Source organism: Falco naumanni, chromosome 4 (genome assembly GCF_017639655.2).
Source record: "Falco naumanni isolate bFalNau1 chromosome 4, bFalNau1.pat, whole genome shotgun sequence".
Taxonomy (NCBI): Eukaryota; Metazoa; Chordata; class Aves; order Falconiformes; family Falconidae; genus Falco; species Falco naumanni.
Window position 1 is genome coordinate 42,664,534 of NC_054057.1, and position 12,928 is coordinate 42,677,461.

Sequence of the window (12,928 nt, forward strand, 5' to 3'; positions counted from 1 at the left end):
CCGCGACACCGGCACCCGCCGCCGCTCGGGGGGCGCCGGGGCCGGCGGCCGCTGCTCGGGGGCAGGAAAGCGTCGGCGCGGCCCTCGAGGGGACGCGTCGCCCTTCGACGCCGGCGGGCCCGCGCAGCCCCGGGCGGGCGCGGCGGGGCGGGGGGCGCGTCCCGCGGGCGGAGGGCAGCGCGCGAGAGGCGGCGGGAGCGCGAGGCCACGGCGGGACGGGGCGCGCGGAGCGGCCGCGGGTGTCGGGGGCCGCGGGTGGGCGCGCGCAACAAGTGCCGCGCAGCGAGGCGAGAGCTGCGGGGAAGGGGGCCGGGCTGGCGCGGGGGGGGGCGCGGGGGGGCGGGGGCTGCGGCGGGGGGAACGATGGGGGGGCAGCGCCGGGCGGGGCGGGGACCGCACCTCGCGGGGTGCTCGAGTGCGGGCGGTGTTCGGGGCGGGGGGGGGCGGGGGGGGGGGGCGCGGGGCCCCGCGGGGAGCGGGGGCGAGGGCGGCCAGCGGAGGGGCCGAGCGGGAGCGGCGGCGCGGGCGAAGGCAGGAGGCGTCGGGGCGCGGCGGGCGGGGGGAGGCGGGCGGGAGCCGCGGAGCGGGAGCGGGGCCGGGGGTCGGGGCGGGCGGCGCGGCGGGGAAAAGGAGGCATCGGCGGCGCGCGGGCGAGCGCGTGCAGGGCCGGGGGGAGGGGAGGGCGGGAGGGCGGGGAAGGGGCGGCGGGCGGGGGAGGGGAGGGCGGGAGGGGGAGGAGGCGGCCGGGTTGCGGGATTGGGTCACGGGGAGGCTGCCGGGCCCCGGCGGCAGCGCCGCTAATTCCCAGGCCGCCCTTAAGGAATGAGGCGCCCCACGTGACGCTGGCGGGGCGGGCGAACTCCGAGCCATTTTGGGGACGGTGTCAGTTTCCACTGTGTGCCTTCAGCGTTGCATTCTTCCCTCCTCCGCCCTCCTCCCGCCCGCCCGCCCGCCCGCCCTCCTTCCCTCCCCGGGTCCCCGCCACCAACTATGAAATAACAACAACAATAATACTCGTAATAATAACAATAATAATAAAAAAGGAACGCGAGCGAGGCCGCGAGGCGGAGCGGGGGGCAGAGGGAGAGACAATGGGCTGGTGGAGAGAGGACCCATCCGGACCGGGGAGACTTTGCGCTCCCAGCGCCTGAGCCGCCCGGGCGGCGAACTCGGCGGGAGAGCGAGGGAGCGAGAAGGGCCGGTGGACGCCAGGAGAGAACCCGGGTGTTTTGTAACTAAAATGAGCGGAGCGCAGCGGCGGCGGCGGCAATAAGCTTATTGCAATTGACAGCGTCTGCAGTTCATTTCAAGATGGCCGCTTGGCTCACATTCATTTTCTGCTGAACGACTTTTAACTTTCATTGTCTTTTTTGGCCGCTCCGATCATCACCCACCGGCTCCGTTTTCCGGGTACGTATGAAGCGAGGTGTCGCCTTACCAAGGGCGGGGGGCGAAGGGGGCTCGGCGGCGGTTTTCGGCCGGTTTGGGGGCTGCAAAGGGGAGCCTAGGTGTCCCCCGAGCTCTCCGTATGGGAAAAGCGCTGACAGGCTGCTCCAGCCACACACACACACATATAGACACGCAGCAGCAGCAGCAGCCTGTGCACTCGCTCGCGTTACGCACCCACATTTGCAAATTTTAGTTCCTTTCTTTCTCCAGACGCCCCCTAAAACCTTTCTGTGCACATGGCCCCCGAGGAGAATATTTATATTTCCAGACCCTGCTGCCAGCCCGGCCTGAGCGCCCTTTGTTTAAAGGCAGATTTTGATTAAACAGGGACGTTCGTGAAATCTGGAGCTGCCTGGGTCAAGTGATTTCAGTCCTCCCCGAAAGAAATGTGTCTGGGGGAGGTTAAAATGTCAGATAGCGCACCCATTTTATAGAGATAGAGCCAGCGGGGGGTAGCGATCCTCCTGGGGGGGTTGTTAGGGGTCGGGGCACCCAGCAGAAAATGTTATTAACTTAAGTTGGACAAGTACTTGTGTGAAATTGGATGGGTTGTAAGATGGCGGTTCCCAGTTGTTTCCAATGTCTCCTCTTACATTTCTGCTCTAAATGCTAAACTTTGGGGGTTTGTGCCTGCTGGGAGAGGAAGGGGGTGGCCATCGCCGAGGAATAACTTTTTGGGGGGGCCAGGGTAGCAGTTTGGCTGCGGTCTTGGGGAGCTGGGGAGTGCGGTTTGCTGGAGCCTTTGGAGCAAAGGTGATGTGTCTGTGGGACGCAGGGTTGTGGTGTTGGCTTTGGAGGTTTTTTTTCTAATTTATTTTCTGTTATTTTTATTTATTTATTTATTTTTCTCCTGACCCCCGGAAGGGTAAATCCACATTAAATCCTTTGTCAGATCTTAAAGATAACATGAGTGGGCTCCTCGTGCTACTTATGAGCAGCACTGGAAAGTTGCTGGTGTGTGTTTTTGTAACTGTGTGGCCTTGGCAATATATAACGCGGGACGTTCCTCTGTGTTTGCTGTAAATATTTGCAAATAATCAGGTAAAAATAAGAAGAAAAATCGCATCTCTACAAAAGTGAGGTAGTGAACTTTTCAGTGTCTAGAAACTTTGATTCACTCCTCCACTCTCCAGAAAAGTTGAGGAAAACCTGGGCATGTGTGCCCCATTGCAAGCTTGGCGTTAAAAGGAATTTTTTTTTTTTTTTTTTTTTTTTTTGCTTGGTCTGTAGTGGTCAGAGCAACTTATTTTATGGGACTGTCCCAAAGACCAGGGAGATTCTGCAAAGCCAGTCCAGTGAAACCACTTCGAGTGACTCTGCAGCATGTCCTGGAAACTGAGACAAACTTGTGTTGCAGTTTGCCAGAGACATGAAGGCTTGACCTACCTGACCGCTTCGATAGCACAAAATTAACATTTTAGTGTATTCTTTAAGCAGACAGATCATGTCCTTCACTTAGTTCCAGGGAGGCGGTTTAAGGGACCGGGGTCCTTTTGCACTCTGTTGCCAATATTCAGGTCCTTCCTCGCTGCAGCGAGCTGGGCAGAGATATTTGAGCTCCGTGTGCCTTCTCTGAAAGAAGCACCGTCCCCTCCTTTAAAACATATGTGGCCATTCTTAAGCAAAAGAGTAATAACAGGCTCGATGGTAAAAGTGGCTCTGACTGATAACGGGTGAAGATGTAGAATGACGGCTGCTTTATTCCTGATGAGAGAATTTTCCGAGAGGAGATGGGTGCAAAGTACACAAACCTACCCGAGCGATGCTTCTGGGTTTTATGTATGTATTTCTGTTAGAGACCTGTCGAGCAAGGTTTAATAGCTTATTGCCTTTATAGATTTTTAATAACATAGCTGATTCTTAGCAGGAGAATGCACTTCTGTTTTTCTTCATTTTGACATAACCCGTTTAAGGCCTCTAAATAATCAGTTGGCTGCCAGTGTTTACTTCCAGCGAGTATTATGTCCGTGTATTTTACGTTTAGTTGTTCCGTGTGTCAGTGTGTAAATATATATATTGTCCTGGTTAAGAGGCTGTTTGTATTGACTGTGTGAAGTGTTGGTGTTTGCCATGCTCGCAGCACGAGCAGAAAAAAAAATCTGAGAGGGTTTCCCTCGTACCAAAATATGAAGCTCAGGCTGCTGTACTGAAACGTGCTGCATTCGTGTGCCATACCCGCAGGACAGACACGCGTGTGCGTGTGCCCGGCCGGGTGGCTTTTTGGGGAGAAGTCAGGCGCTTGGTTCAGCTCGCTGGAGAAAAACCACTGGTTTCAAAGATAGTTCATAGCACGTTGAAAATGTGCTAACTTTGGGCGATAAATAATCCACGTTTAGGGGTTGCTTCGACAAAACAGGTTTCACGGTTGAATTTAATCCCCCTCCATTTAGGAAGGGGCTACGCCTGTGTGAAATAAACGCGTTAATGTCTTGAAAGGTTTGTCCCAGTCCGTCAGGGCTGGGAAGGAATTCTCGGTCAACCGGCTTGCGTGACCTCGGTCACTGCTGGGTTTTTTGGTTCAGATATTTCTGAATTATAAGGTAGTGATTCCAGCAAATAAAACACAGAACCGTGAAAGCAGCCTGCCCGTGTTTAAGTACCTAAAGGGACCCCAGAGTCTCCGGCTTCAGGGCGTTGGACTCCGCAGAGGAGTGCAGAAGCCCGAGCTCAGCCTTTTCTGGGAAAAGCAGACCCTCGGTATCAATTTAAAAGTAAGAAGCGGAGGGTCAGGGACCCTGGAAGCGACATTTAAGCCGCAGTACAACGCAGTGGGAGTCTTGCTTTTTGCCGCACAGGGCTAGGAACAGCTTTGGGGACCTGGTCTGGCTGGGTGCTTCTTGCACTTTGCTTTTCTGTGTGCTGGCCGGCTGTGGTTTGATGCTGAGGGGTTTTATCGGCTGCTCACTCGAGGGTTCTCCTGCAGCAGCAAGAGAAGTTTCCTGGCTAGGGTCGCTCGTTGGCGCTGTGCACACTTCTTGAGGAATATTGTACCCCTGTCCTGGGCAATTTGGCTGAAATGCAAAGGTTTTAGGAAATAGGTTTGCGTGGTGTGTTGCTTTTTTTCTTTCTGCTTTTTTTTTTTTTTTTATTTTTTTTTAATGCTGCCTTAACATCGAAGTTTGCGAGTGGCTGAGGAGAATCTCGCAACTTGAAACTGCTCCATCTCGCACGGTGCTGCAGTGAGAGGTGGCTGGCAAGCTCTCCCTCGAGAAGAGTGGGGACCAAGGGTGGGAGCTGGTGTGCTGGGAGCACTGACGTGGGGAAATGAATAGTTTGCATTGGAGCAACGTTGTTATCAGGATCTGGTTGACAGAAAATAATTTACTCTGCAACTGACGTAGCTGTCAGGGTTTTTTCCCCCGACGCAGTTTACCTCTTACTCCCTCTCATTTTAAATCGTATGTGTGCATCAAACGTTGGTGCCAGTGCATCCGATGGGGGTTATGGGTTTCAGACTGTGAAAATGACATTTGTTTTTCACTCTTGTCACTGCATTGTGTTGACAAGGTGTTGATTTAGCTTTAGGAATGATCTGGTCACATGGTCCTTCGCATGTTGTCACTAATGTACGGTTTAAAGTCGGTCTGGACTTCCCCCCACCCCCCCCCACCCCTACCTTGGTATGCTTTATTGCTGAAAAGGGGGTTTGTTTAAGGATCCGGAGACTTGTTTTCTCCCGTCCAACCACCTTACCCTGGTGCTGCCAGTCTTTTTCCACCTCTTGCAAAACTTTGCACCGCGCTCGCTTCGTCCGCGGGAGGCTTTTCAAACGAGAGTCAAAAGGGGAGGGGGGGGAGAAAGAGAGAGAGAGGAGCTGGAGCGGGGGAAGGAGAGAAAGGAGGAAAGGGGAGAAGGGGGAGCGGGGAGGCTGGCGGCGCGGAGCTGGGGCTCGGCACCCCGCCGGCGGCGCGGGGGGCTCGGTCCCCGGGAGCGCGGCGCGGCGGAGGGCGGGAGAGAGCGGAGGGGGAGAGGAGCGATCTCAGACAGCTCCTCGCACCGAGTCGACGTGGAGAGAGGCCCCTGAGAGGATCCGAAATGGCCGAGGCTCGGGAGGAGCCTCTGGCGCTCGGCTCCGCCGGGCTGAGACCCCAAAGCCCGGCTCAGCTCCGGGCCCGCGGCCGCCTCCGCCGCCCGGGCAGCCCCGCACCGCGCCCCGGCACCCCCCGGGCTGCGGCACCCTGACCCCGCCCGGGCCACCCCCCGCACCTCCCGCCCTCCCCCTCCCCTCCCCTCGCAGCCGGGCTCCCAGACCCCCGCGGGCTTCTCGGCTCCTCCACCCCCTCCGCCAGCCCCCGGGCCCCGCGTCCCACCCCCTGGCCCGGCTCGGCTCGGCCCGGCCCGCCCCCCCCCCGGCCGCCCCCCCGCCCAGCTCTCGTGTGTTCCCAGCGGTGGCAGGATGCCAAGTGTAAGTGTAAGTTGCTATAGCAACCCCCTCGGAGAGCGGAGCAGATCCGGATCGGCACCGAGCAGCAGCGGCAGCCGCCCGGACCCCCCTCGCGGGCCGGCCCCGCCGCCCCGGTGCCCGGCCCCGCTCGGAGGTGCGTGTGTCCCCCCCCCACCCCCGTCCCTCCCCCCCGCCGCCCCTCCCCGCTCTCCGGAAATGCCAGGGCAGCCGCACCGGGAGGCGCTGGTTCCCCTTTGTGCTGCTCGCCGGCAGCCCGGTGCCCGGCCGTCCCCCCCTCCCCGGAGCTACCCGCCGCATCGCCGCCGAGCCGCCCGGGGAGCGCGAGCCGGCCGGTGCCCCGCCGCGCCGTGAGGAAAGCCCGTGCCCGCCGGGGAGCGGCGCGGTGGGTGCCGCGGAGCGACCGCGCCTCCGCGGGGCTGCGCCCAGGCCGGTGCGGGGCGGTGCGGGGCCGCCCGCCGGCCTCGGGACCGGCCTCCGCCCGCCGCCCGGCCCCGCGCCGCCGCCGCCTCCCGCGCTTGATCTGCTCGGGCGCCGGGGGATGCGGCCGCACGGGGGAAAGCGACGCGCCGGGGCTCGGCACCTGGGACGCCGCCGCGCTCGTCCCCGCTGATCGGCCCTCTGTGTGTGTGTGTGTCTTCCAGGGCCGCCACTCGCCACGCCAAAATGCACCGAACGACCAGAATCAAAATCACCGAGCTAAACCCCCATCTCATGTGCGTGCTCTGCGGCGGGTACTTCATCGATGCAACAACCATCATAGAATGCCTCCACTCCTGTAAGTACGACCGGGCGCTCCGCGTTGTTCCCCCGCCGCTTCCCACCTTTCCCGGCATCCCAGGAACACACACAACACTAAAGACCCCCCAGCCCAAGACCCCCAAGGTGCCCGGCACCGCCGCCCCTTTGGCTCCCCGACGGGCTGGGAAATCGGTGGTCTGGCCGCGACGCAGTTTTTCTGACGGCGGCCCTGCGGTCTTTGTTAAAGTAATAATCTATATACTCTAAGCGTCCCCTTTTCATGGTAATTGCAGCTTATTTGGCTATTTGTTTAGCTTAAGCAGCGCACTGCTGACAATGGACGATTTGCTCAAGCTTGCATAGTTTAGAAAATCGCACCTCTGTCTGTGCATATCTGAGCGTCACCTACGACCATCAGTAAAAGGCTTTCCATCAGTAAAAGGCTTTCGTGTTTGACTTACAGTCTGTAAGACCTGTATCGTGCGTTACTTGGAGACCAGCAAGTATTGTCCTATCTGTGATGTCCAAGTTCACAAAACTCGACCGCTTTTGAATATAAGGTAGGAGAAAGATGCAGTGCGCACCCTGTGCCTCTTACTTTACTTTTTATGGGGAGACAAGCAGTAGTTGGTCGATGTTATCTCTTCATCTGTGATTTAAATCTGAAAGGGCTTGTCAATTTACAAGCCAACTCGTGTAGTATGCTCTCTCTTTGGAGTTTTGTCATTGATTGAAATTGAAGATTTCTCTGGATGGGAGACAGAAAGTTTTTGTTGATCTGTTTTTGCATATGCCACCCATTGATGCAGTGCCTCCTCACTCTCCCCCATTCTCATGTGTACCATCCGGACAGTTTTTAGTTTCTGTATCTCTGAGAAATGCCTCACTCCAGCCATAGCTTCCAGTCATGGAAACTCTTGCTGAAACTTTCCAAGCTCAGGGGCAAAAGCCTTTAAAGCATGCTTCTTCTTTCAGAAATGTTTTTCTTTCAGTATTACGTTTTGCCGTCTTTATTTTCTTTATTATTGTCTTTATTTATTTAAAAACATACAGGTTTTAAGGGCTTCCTTCAGTCCAAGCTAGTTCTTTTTCAGTTGTGGTGGCACAGATGACTTTTGTTTTATAGCAGTATTTAGAACACTGTTGGTTTGATTACAAGGTCTTGTAAGTTAACTTTTTATGACTAGGCTCCCACTTTGTAGAAGATGTCTCATTGTTGTGAAAGATTATAAATGGGGGGCTGCTGCTTGGATTAAAATATCGCTTCATATGCTTAATTTTATGTTTTGGGGTTGTTCTTTTTTTCAGGTCAGATAAAACTCTCCAAGATATTGTATACAAGCTAGTACCAGGCCTTTTCAAAAGTAAGTAGTTAAACTGGATTTTTTCTTAAGAGCAGAAAAACAAAACCAGAGCTGCTATCAGTACCGGGAGCTACAGAGTAAATACTAAAATAAAAATATGTGCTTTTCCATCTAGATGAAATGAAAAGAAGAAGGGATTTTTATGCTGCTCATCCATCAGCTGATGGTAAAAGCTTCTCGTTCACAATTTTAATGAATGTAGCGTTGACCTAGATGCATTGCTGTTTCCTTTTTAACTTACAAATCGTGTATTACCATGACAGAATTTTAAGAAGTAAATTCAGCCTAATAAAAGTTTACTGTTTTAGCAGTTAGGGAGCTTTAATTAATAATCTTACTATGGAGATTTTTTTTTTCTTGTTACTGAGAATTGCCGTTCTTCCTGATTTGAATTTCAAAATGTAAATTATTGTGGAAATTTCTGCGCAGCTGCCAATGGCTCTAATGAAGACAGGGGAGAAGTGGCTGACGAAGACAAAAGAATTATAACAGACGACGAGATAATAAGCTTATCCATTGAATTCTTTGACCAGAATAGGCAAGTTCCAGAATGGCAATATTTTATGTTTACCTGAATGTTGGCAGCTATATTTATTATTTGTTGTAATTGTTTCATTTCTTCTCGCAGACTGGAACGAAAAGGAAGTAAGGAGAAAGAAAAATCAAAGGAAGAGGTAAATAACTTTCCTTTACTCCAGGAGAAATGTAACACACACAAACATCTTTGGGGCAGGTTTGTAGCTGAGAAAAATGCATAGGTATATGTATCTAGAACAAAAGAAGCATATCTCCTATTGTGGTGCTAGGTACAAAAGAGGTAATACATTCTTCATACAGCTGTATATGTAGGCAACTTTTTAAAATAAAAAAAAATACCTGTAGTATTACTTTTAAAGCAGAAGCTGATATTTTGTAAAATTCTGCTGTAAATTTATATTTTAATAAATTATTTATTATTGAATAGAAAAAGACCCTATGTAATGCATATATATCCTAAAAAGGGATTTTGTATGAGATACAAATCTTTACATATGAAATTAGCTGCTTTTTTTATTACTTTCTCTGGAACTGTAATTTAGCTCTTATTTCTGTTGTTCCTTCTAAGGCAGCAGAAATTGTTGTATCATAATTCATAATCTAACAAGGTCCCTTTTTTTTCTTTTTTAATGACATAAAATGTTAGAATACAAGTTTGGTGAGAGTAATTGCTTGTTCTCAGTAGACTGATTTTCTTTACTATGCCATCAGGTGAATGACAAAAGATACTTACGCTGCCCAGCAGCAATGACAGTGATGCACCTAAGAAAGTTCCTGCGGAGTAAAATGGATATACCCAACACTTTCCAGGTACGTATGGGGAAAGAGTAGTGTTGTTTTTTGGTTTTTTTTAAATCAGTCTTGCTATTCTGAGCCTGCTACTGCTGGTTAGCACTTAGTTTCTCATTACAGCCAGTTTCAGCAAGTGCCAACTACCAAGTATTTCTGGTGTGTGCAATATGTCGATGGGATTATGAACATTATTTTAAAAATATCTATCAGGACAGTTTGGTGACATTCTGTAATTTTTTCAATGCTGTAAATACCAAAGTATTGAGAAATTGCTCCTTAATGTATTTAAAACGTATCTAATAGATATGAAAAGTCCATATCCCCTGCTGGGTTTGGTATAGCATTTTTTCAGTTTTCTGATACATATGGCAGTGGGGCTACTTTCCCCCCTAGAGCAGTCATACGCTAGGGGTAAATACCTGGATGCTCCTTAATGCAAGGGTTTCTCTCGGACAGATCGATGTGATGTACGAAGAGGAGCCTCTGAAGGACTACTACACCCTAATGGATATTGCCTACATCTATACCTGGAGGCGGGTGAGTATCTCCAGCATGCCTCCTCCCAGGGCAGGGTGGGGGGTGCAGGTGCGGGTTGTGGCCCGGGGAGGGTCCTTACCAGGGTTTTGCCTTTGCCTTGCAGAACGGGCCTCTCCCCTTGAAATACCGGGTCCGACCTACATGCAAGAGAATGAAGATCAGTCACCAGAGGGAAGGCTTGAATAATAGCGGGGAGCTGGAAAGTGACTCTGGGAGCGACAAGGCGAGCAGCCCAGCAGGAGGCATCCCCTCCACCTCCTCCTGTTTGCCCAGCCCCAGCACGCCGGTCCAGTCTCCACACCCCCAGTTCCCCCACATCTCCAGCACCATGAACGGCACCAGCAGCAGCCCCAGCAGTAACCACCAGTCCTCCTTTACCAACAGAGCACGGAAAACGTCGATAAATGGCTCTTCGGCCACTTCATCTGGTTGACGTGCCAACCAGGCTATCACCCCCTGCCCTCCCCGCCCCTCCTTTATATAGATCTCTCCATGCCATTACAGCTTTATAGATGCTAATCCATGTGACTATCGTCCAAATTGCTTTCTTTTGTAGTGACACTGAACTTGGCTATAAAAGGCGGACTAGGTGACATTCAGGATGGACGTTAATGGAAACGCAAGATTGAAATGTAAATTGTTTTCAGAGGACTGGGAAGCAAACAAAAGTTACACCTTCACCTGTTCTGAGTGATGCGGAGTTGTTTCCGTCCCCATCATCTGGACTCGGGAGTCTCCAGAAGTTGATACAAATCCCGGGAAGTAGTTTGTTAATCCAGACTAACTCCTCCATTGCATTCTCTTCGATTGTTATTGTTCTTATGCTGTTTTGTGAACCTGTAGAAAGCAAGTGCTTTTTCATCTTGAAATCCAACAAAACGGAAAGAATATGCATAGAATAATGCATATATGTAGCCATGTCACTGTGAATAACAATTTTTGCGTATTAGCCATTTTGATTCTTATGTTGCATCTTTTACTTCTCTGTTGCTGCGCAGAACCGATCAAAAGAAAAGTAAACTTCAGTTTTACAATCTGTATGCCTAAAAGCGGGTATTACCGTTTTATTTACTGACTTGTTTAAATGATTCGCTTTTGTAAGAATCAGATGGCATTATGCTTATTGTACAATGCCATATTGGTATATGACATAACAGGAAACAGTATTGTATGATATATTTATAAATACTATAAAGAAAATATTGTGTTTCATGCACTCATAATATGGTTGTTAAATTTCTAAACTGGTTCGACCCTTGCAGATGCCGCCTGTTTGAGCTTTGCTCATACTGCAAGAAACACTTTGCGTGTGAGAGCTACAGTATTGGGAAAGTACATTCAAGTCTTTCATAACCTGGAGGCAATTGGCAATCTTAAAAGGATTTGACTGGCTTTGTCTTTTTTTCCAAGTGTTATATTTTTACTTTACCAAATGTTGAAGTGATGCATTTAATAATAACAAAAAACAAAAAAAAAAAAAAAAAAAAAAAGCTAAGGGACATGGAAGTCTTTGACCTGTTTGATTACCTTTTTATTATTTGGTGTGGTGGGACTGTGTTTTTAAAAGCACATGGAATCATTATAGAAGCCATAAACTATTTGGTATAAATTTTAAGGAACCAGCAAGTTGCTGGATGAAGGCATTTTATCTAAATTTGTTTTAATATATATGTATATGGTACAGTACTAACTTCATTAAAATTTAACAGGTACTTTAATATTTCCAATGAATTGTGGAGAATGCCTCCTCTTTAATGGCCTGCAAAATAGGTGCATTTTATTTGAGGCTTCTAAGGGTATTTTTTTGGGGGGTAGAAAGAACTTTTCCACCATAAAATATGAACAGCCGAGAACACTTTTCAGTTTGTGCTTTGCTTTGGTCGAACTTTGTGTGTGTTCATCACCCATCAGTTATACATTTGTGAGGGTGTTTATTCTATATGGATATTGTTTCATGTTTGTACGGGAAAATTGTAGTTAAACATTTCATTGTCTCCAGTCTGCAAAAGAAGCACAATTCTTATTGCTTTGTCTTGCTTATAGTCATTAAATCATTACTTTTGCATATAAATTGCTGTTATTTGTCCTGCTTGTTTTTATAGACCAGGTGATTGCAAATCCTCCACAAGGTTATTGCTTATTGATGTATAATGTCTTGTTAAACAAGAGTTGATATTTTTTCCTGTAGTAAACATGTACAGTTCAATTTCAACAGTAAAAACTTCAGTTTTATATACACGAATAACTTTCATTTATAGCTGATCAAAGAAATAAACAAATAAAAGGGATAATTCATTGAAAAATAGCAAATGACCTCTGTTGATAATGTGGTGTTGAAGGACAAGCATCTTGTTCTCATTGGAAGTCTTTCTGGATATATGAAAGATTTTAGTGAAAAAAACCACAGTAGAGTCCTGAAACAACAACAACAGAAAATGCCTAGAAATTGCAGTGATTTGTTTTGGTTGCCTGCCTCAAAAACATTTGCTGTTCTTTATTTGTTCCCGAATTATTCTTGAAAATAAGCAAATGATGTATTCTCACATCCCAGGCAGCCACAAGTTTTACCTCCAATCTGTCCAGACCTAACTCCTGATAAACTGTGCTGGCTGGGGAGGGAGGAACATGATTTTTGTGATGGCGAGTGCCAGATTCTGCCTGTACTGCTCTGGATTGCTTTTTAAAGCCTCGGTGGAACTAACTATGTTTTAATGTGAAGATACCTCTCCGTGCGCCTGAGTGACTATCTTGGCATAGTTCCCTCAACTATATGAGTTAATCGCACTGTACTGGTTGAATTAATTCATCCAAAGACCAGCCCTGAACCTGCAGCAGAGGCTTGTATGTTAGCACACTGGCCAAACTGCCCCTGTTTATGCTGGAAGTAGCTGATAATCACAACTTTTAGCATCAAACCGGAACTATTCTCGGTCTTTATGGAGTGTCCGTGAAGTCTAAAGCAATGAAACAAGAGCTGGACAATTCCCTTCGAGGTTTACTAAGCTCCTGCAGTACTTTCGACATCTTCCAGTTTGACATCTCCCGTCTGAAAAAGAACAAACGTTTTCAGTAGCTCTCTTGCTGAGCTGCAGAAGCCGCCGAGGAT

General features: G+C 49.7%; 1 protein-coding gene and 1 long non-coding RNA gene across 2 annotated transcripts; one reads left to right on the forward strand and one right to left on the reverse strand.

Annotated features, from left to right (window-relative positions):
- The first annotated feature begins 931 nt into the window (after positions 1 to 931).
- BMI1 (BMI1 proto-oncogene, polycomb ring finger) lies at positions 932 to 11,281 on the forward strand. Its single transcript, XM_040592270.1, has 10 exons — positions 932 to 1,410; positions 6,496 to 6,629; positions 7,056 to 7,152; positions 7,901 to 7,956; positions 8,072 to 8,122; positions 8,386 to 8,494; positions 8,585 to 8,630; positions 9,205 to 9,303; positions 9,742 to 9,822; positions 9,926 to 11,281. The coding sequence occupies exons 2-10, from the start codon at positions 6,518 to 6,520 to the stop codon at positions 10,253 to 10,255; spliced, it is 981 nt and encodes a 326-aa protein (XP_040448204.1). The 5' UTR covers positions 932 to 1,410; positions 6,496 to 6,517; the 3' UTR covers positions 10,256 to 11,281.
- On the reverse strand, positions 8,625 to 10,581 carry LOC121087356. The gene is made up of 3 exons (XR_005827575.1): positions 10,504 to 10,581; positions 9,902 to 9,959; positions 8,625 to 8,724 (listed from the first exon to the last, which is right to left on the reverse strand). It is a non-coding gene; the product is annotated as an uncharacterized LOC121087356 (long non-coding RNA).
- Positions 11,282 to 12,928: the final 1,647 nt, after the last annotated feature.

Coding starts and splice junctions, on each gene's coding strand:
- BMI1 (XM_040592270.1), top strand. CDS start 6,518: ATGCACCGAACGACCAGAATCAAAATCACCGAGCTAAACCCCCATCTC. Junction 9,304..9,741: donor ATATACCCAACACTTTCCAG/GTACGTATGGGG, acceptor TCTCTCGGACAG/ATCGATGTGATGTACGAAGA. Junction 9,823..9,925: donor ACATCTATACCTGGAGGCGG/GTGAGTATCTCC, acceptor TTTGCCTTGCAG/AACGGGCCTCTCCCCTTGAA.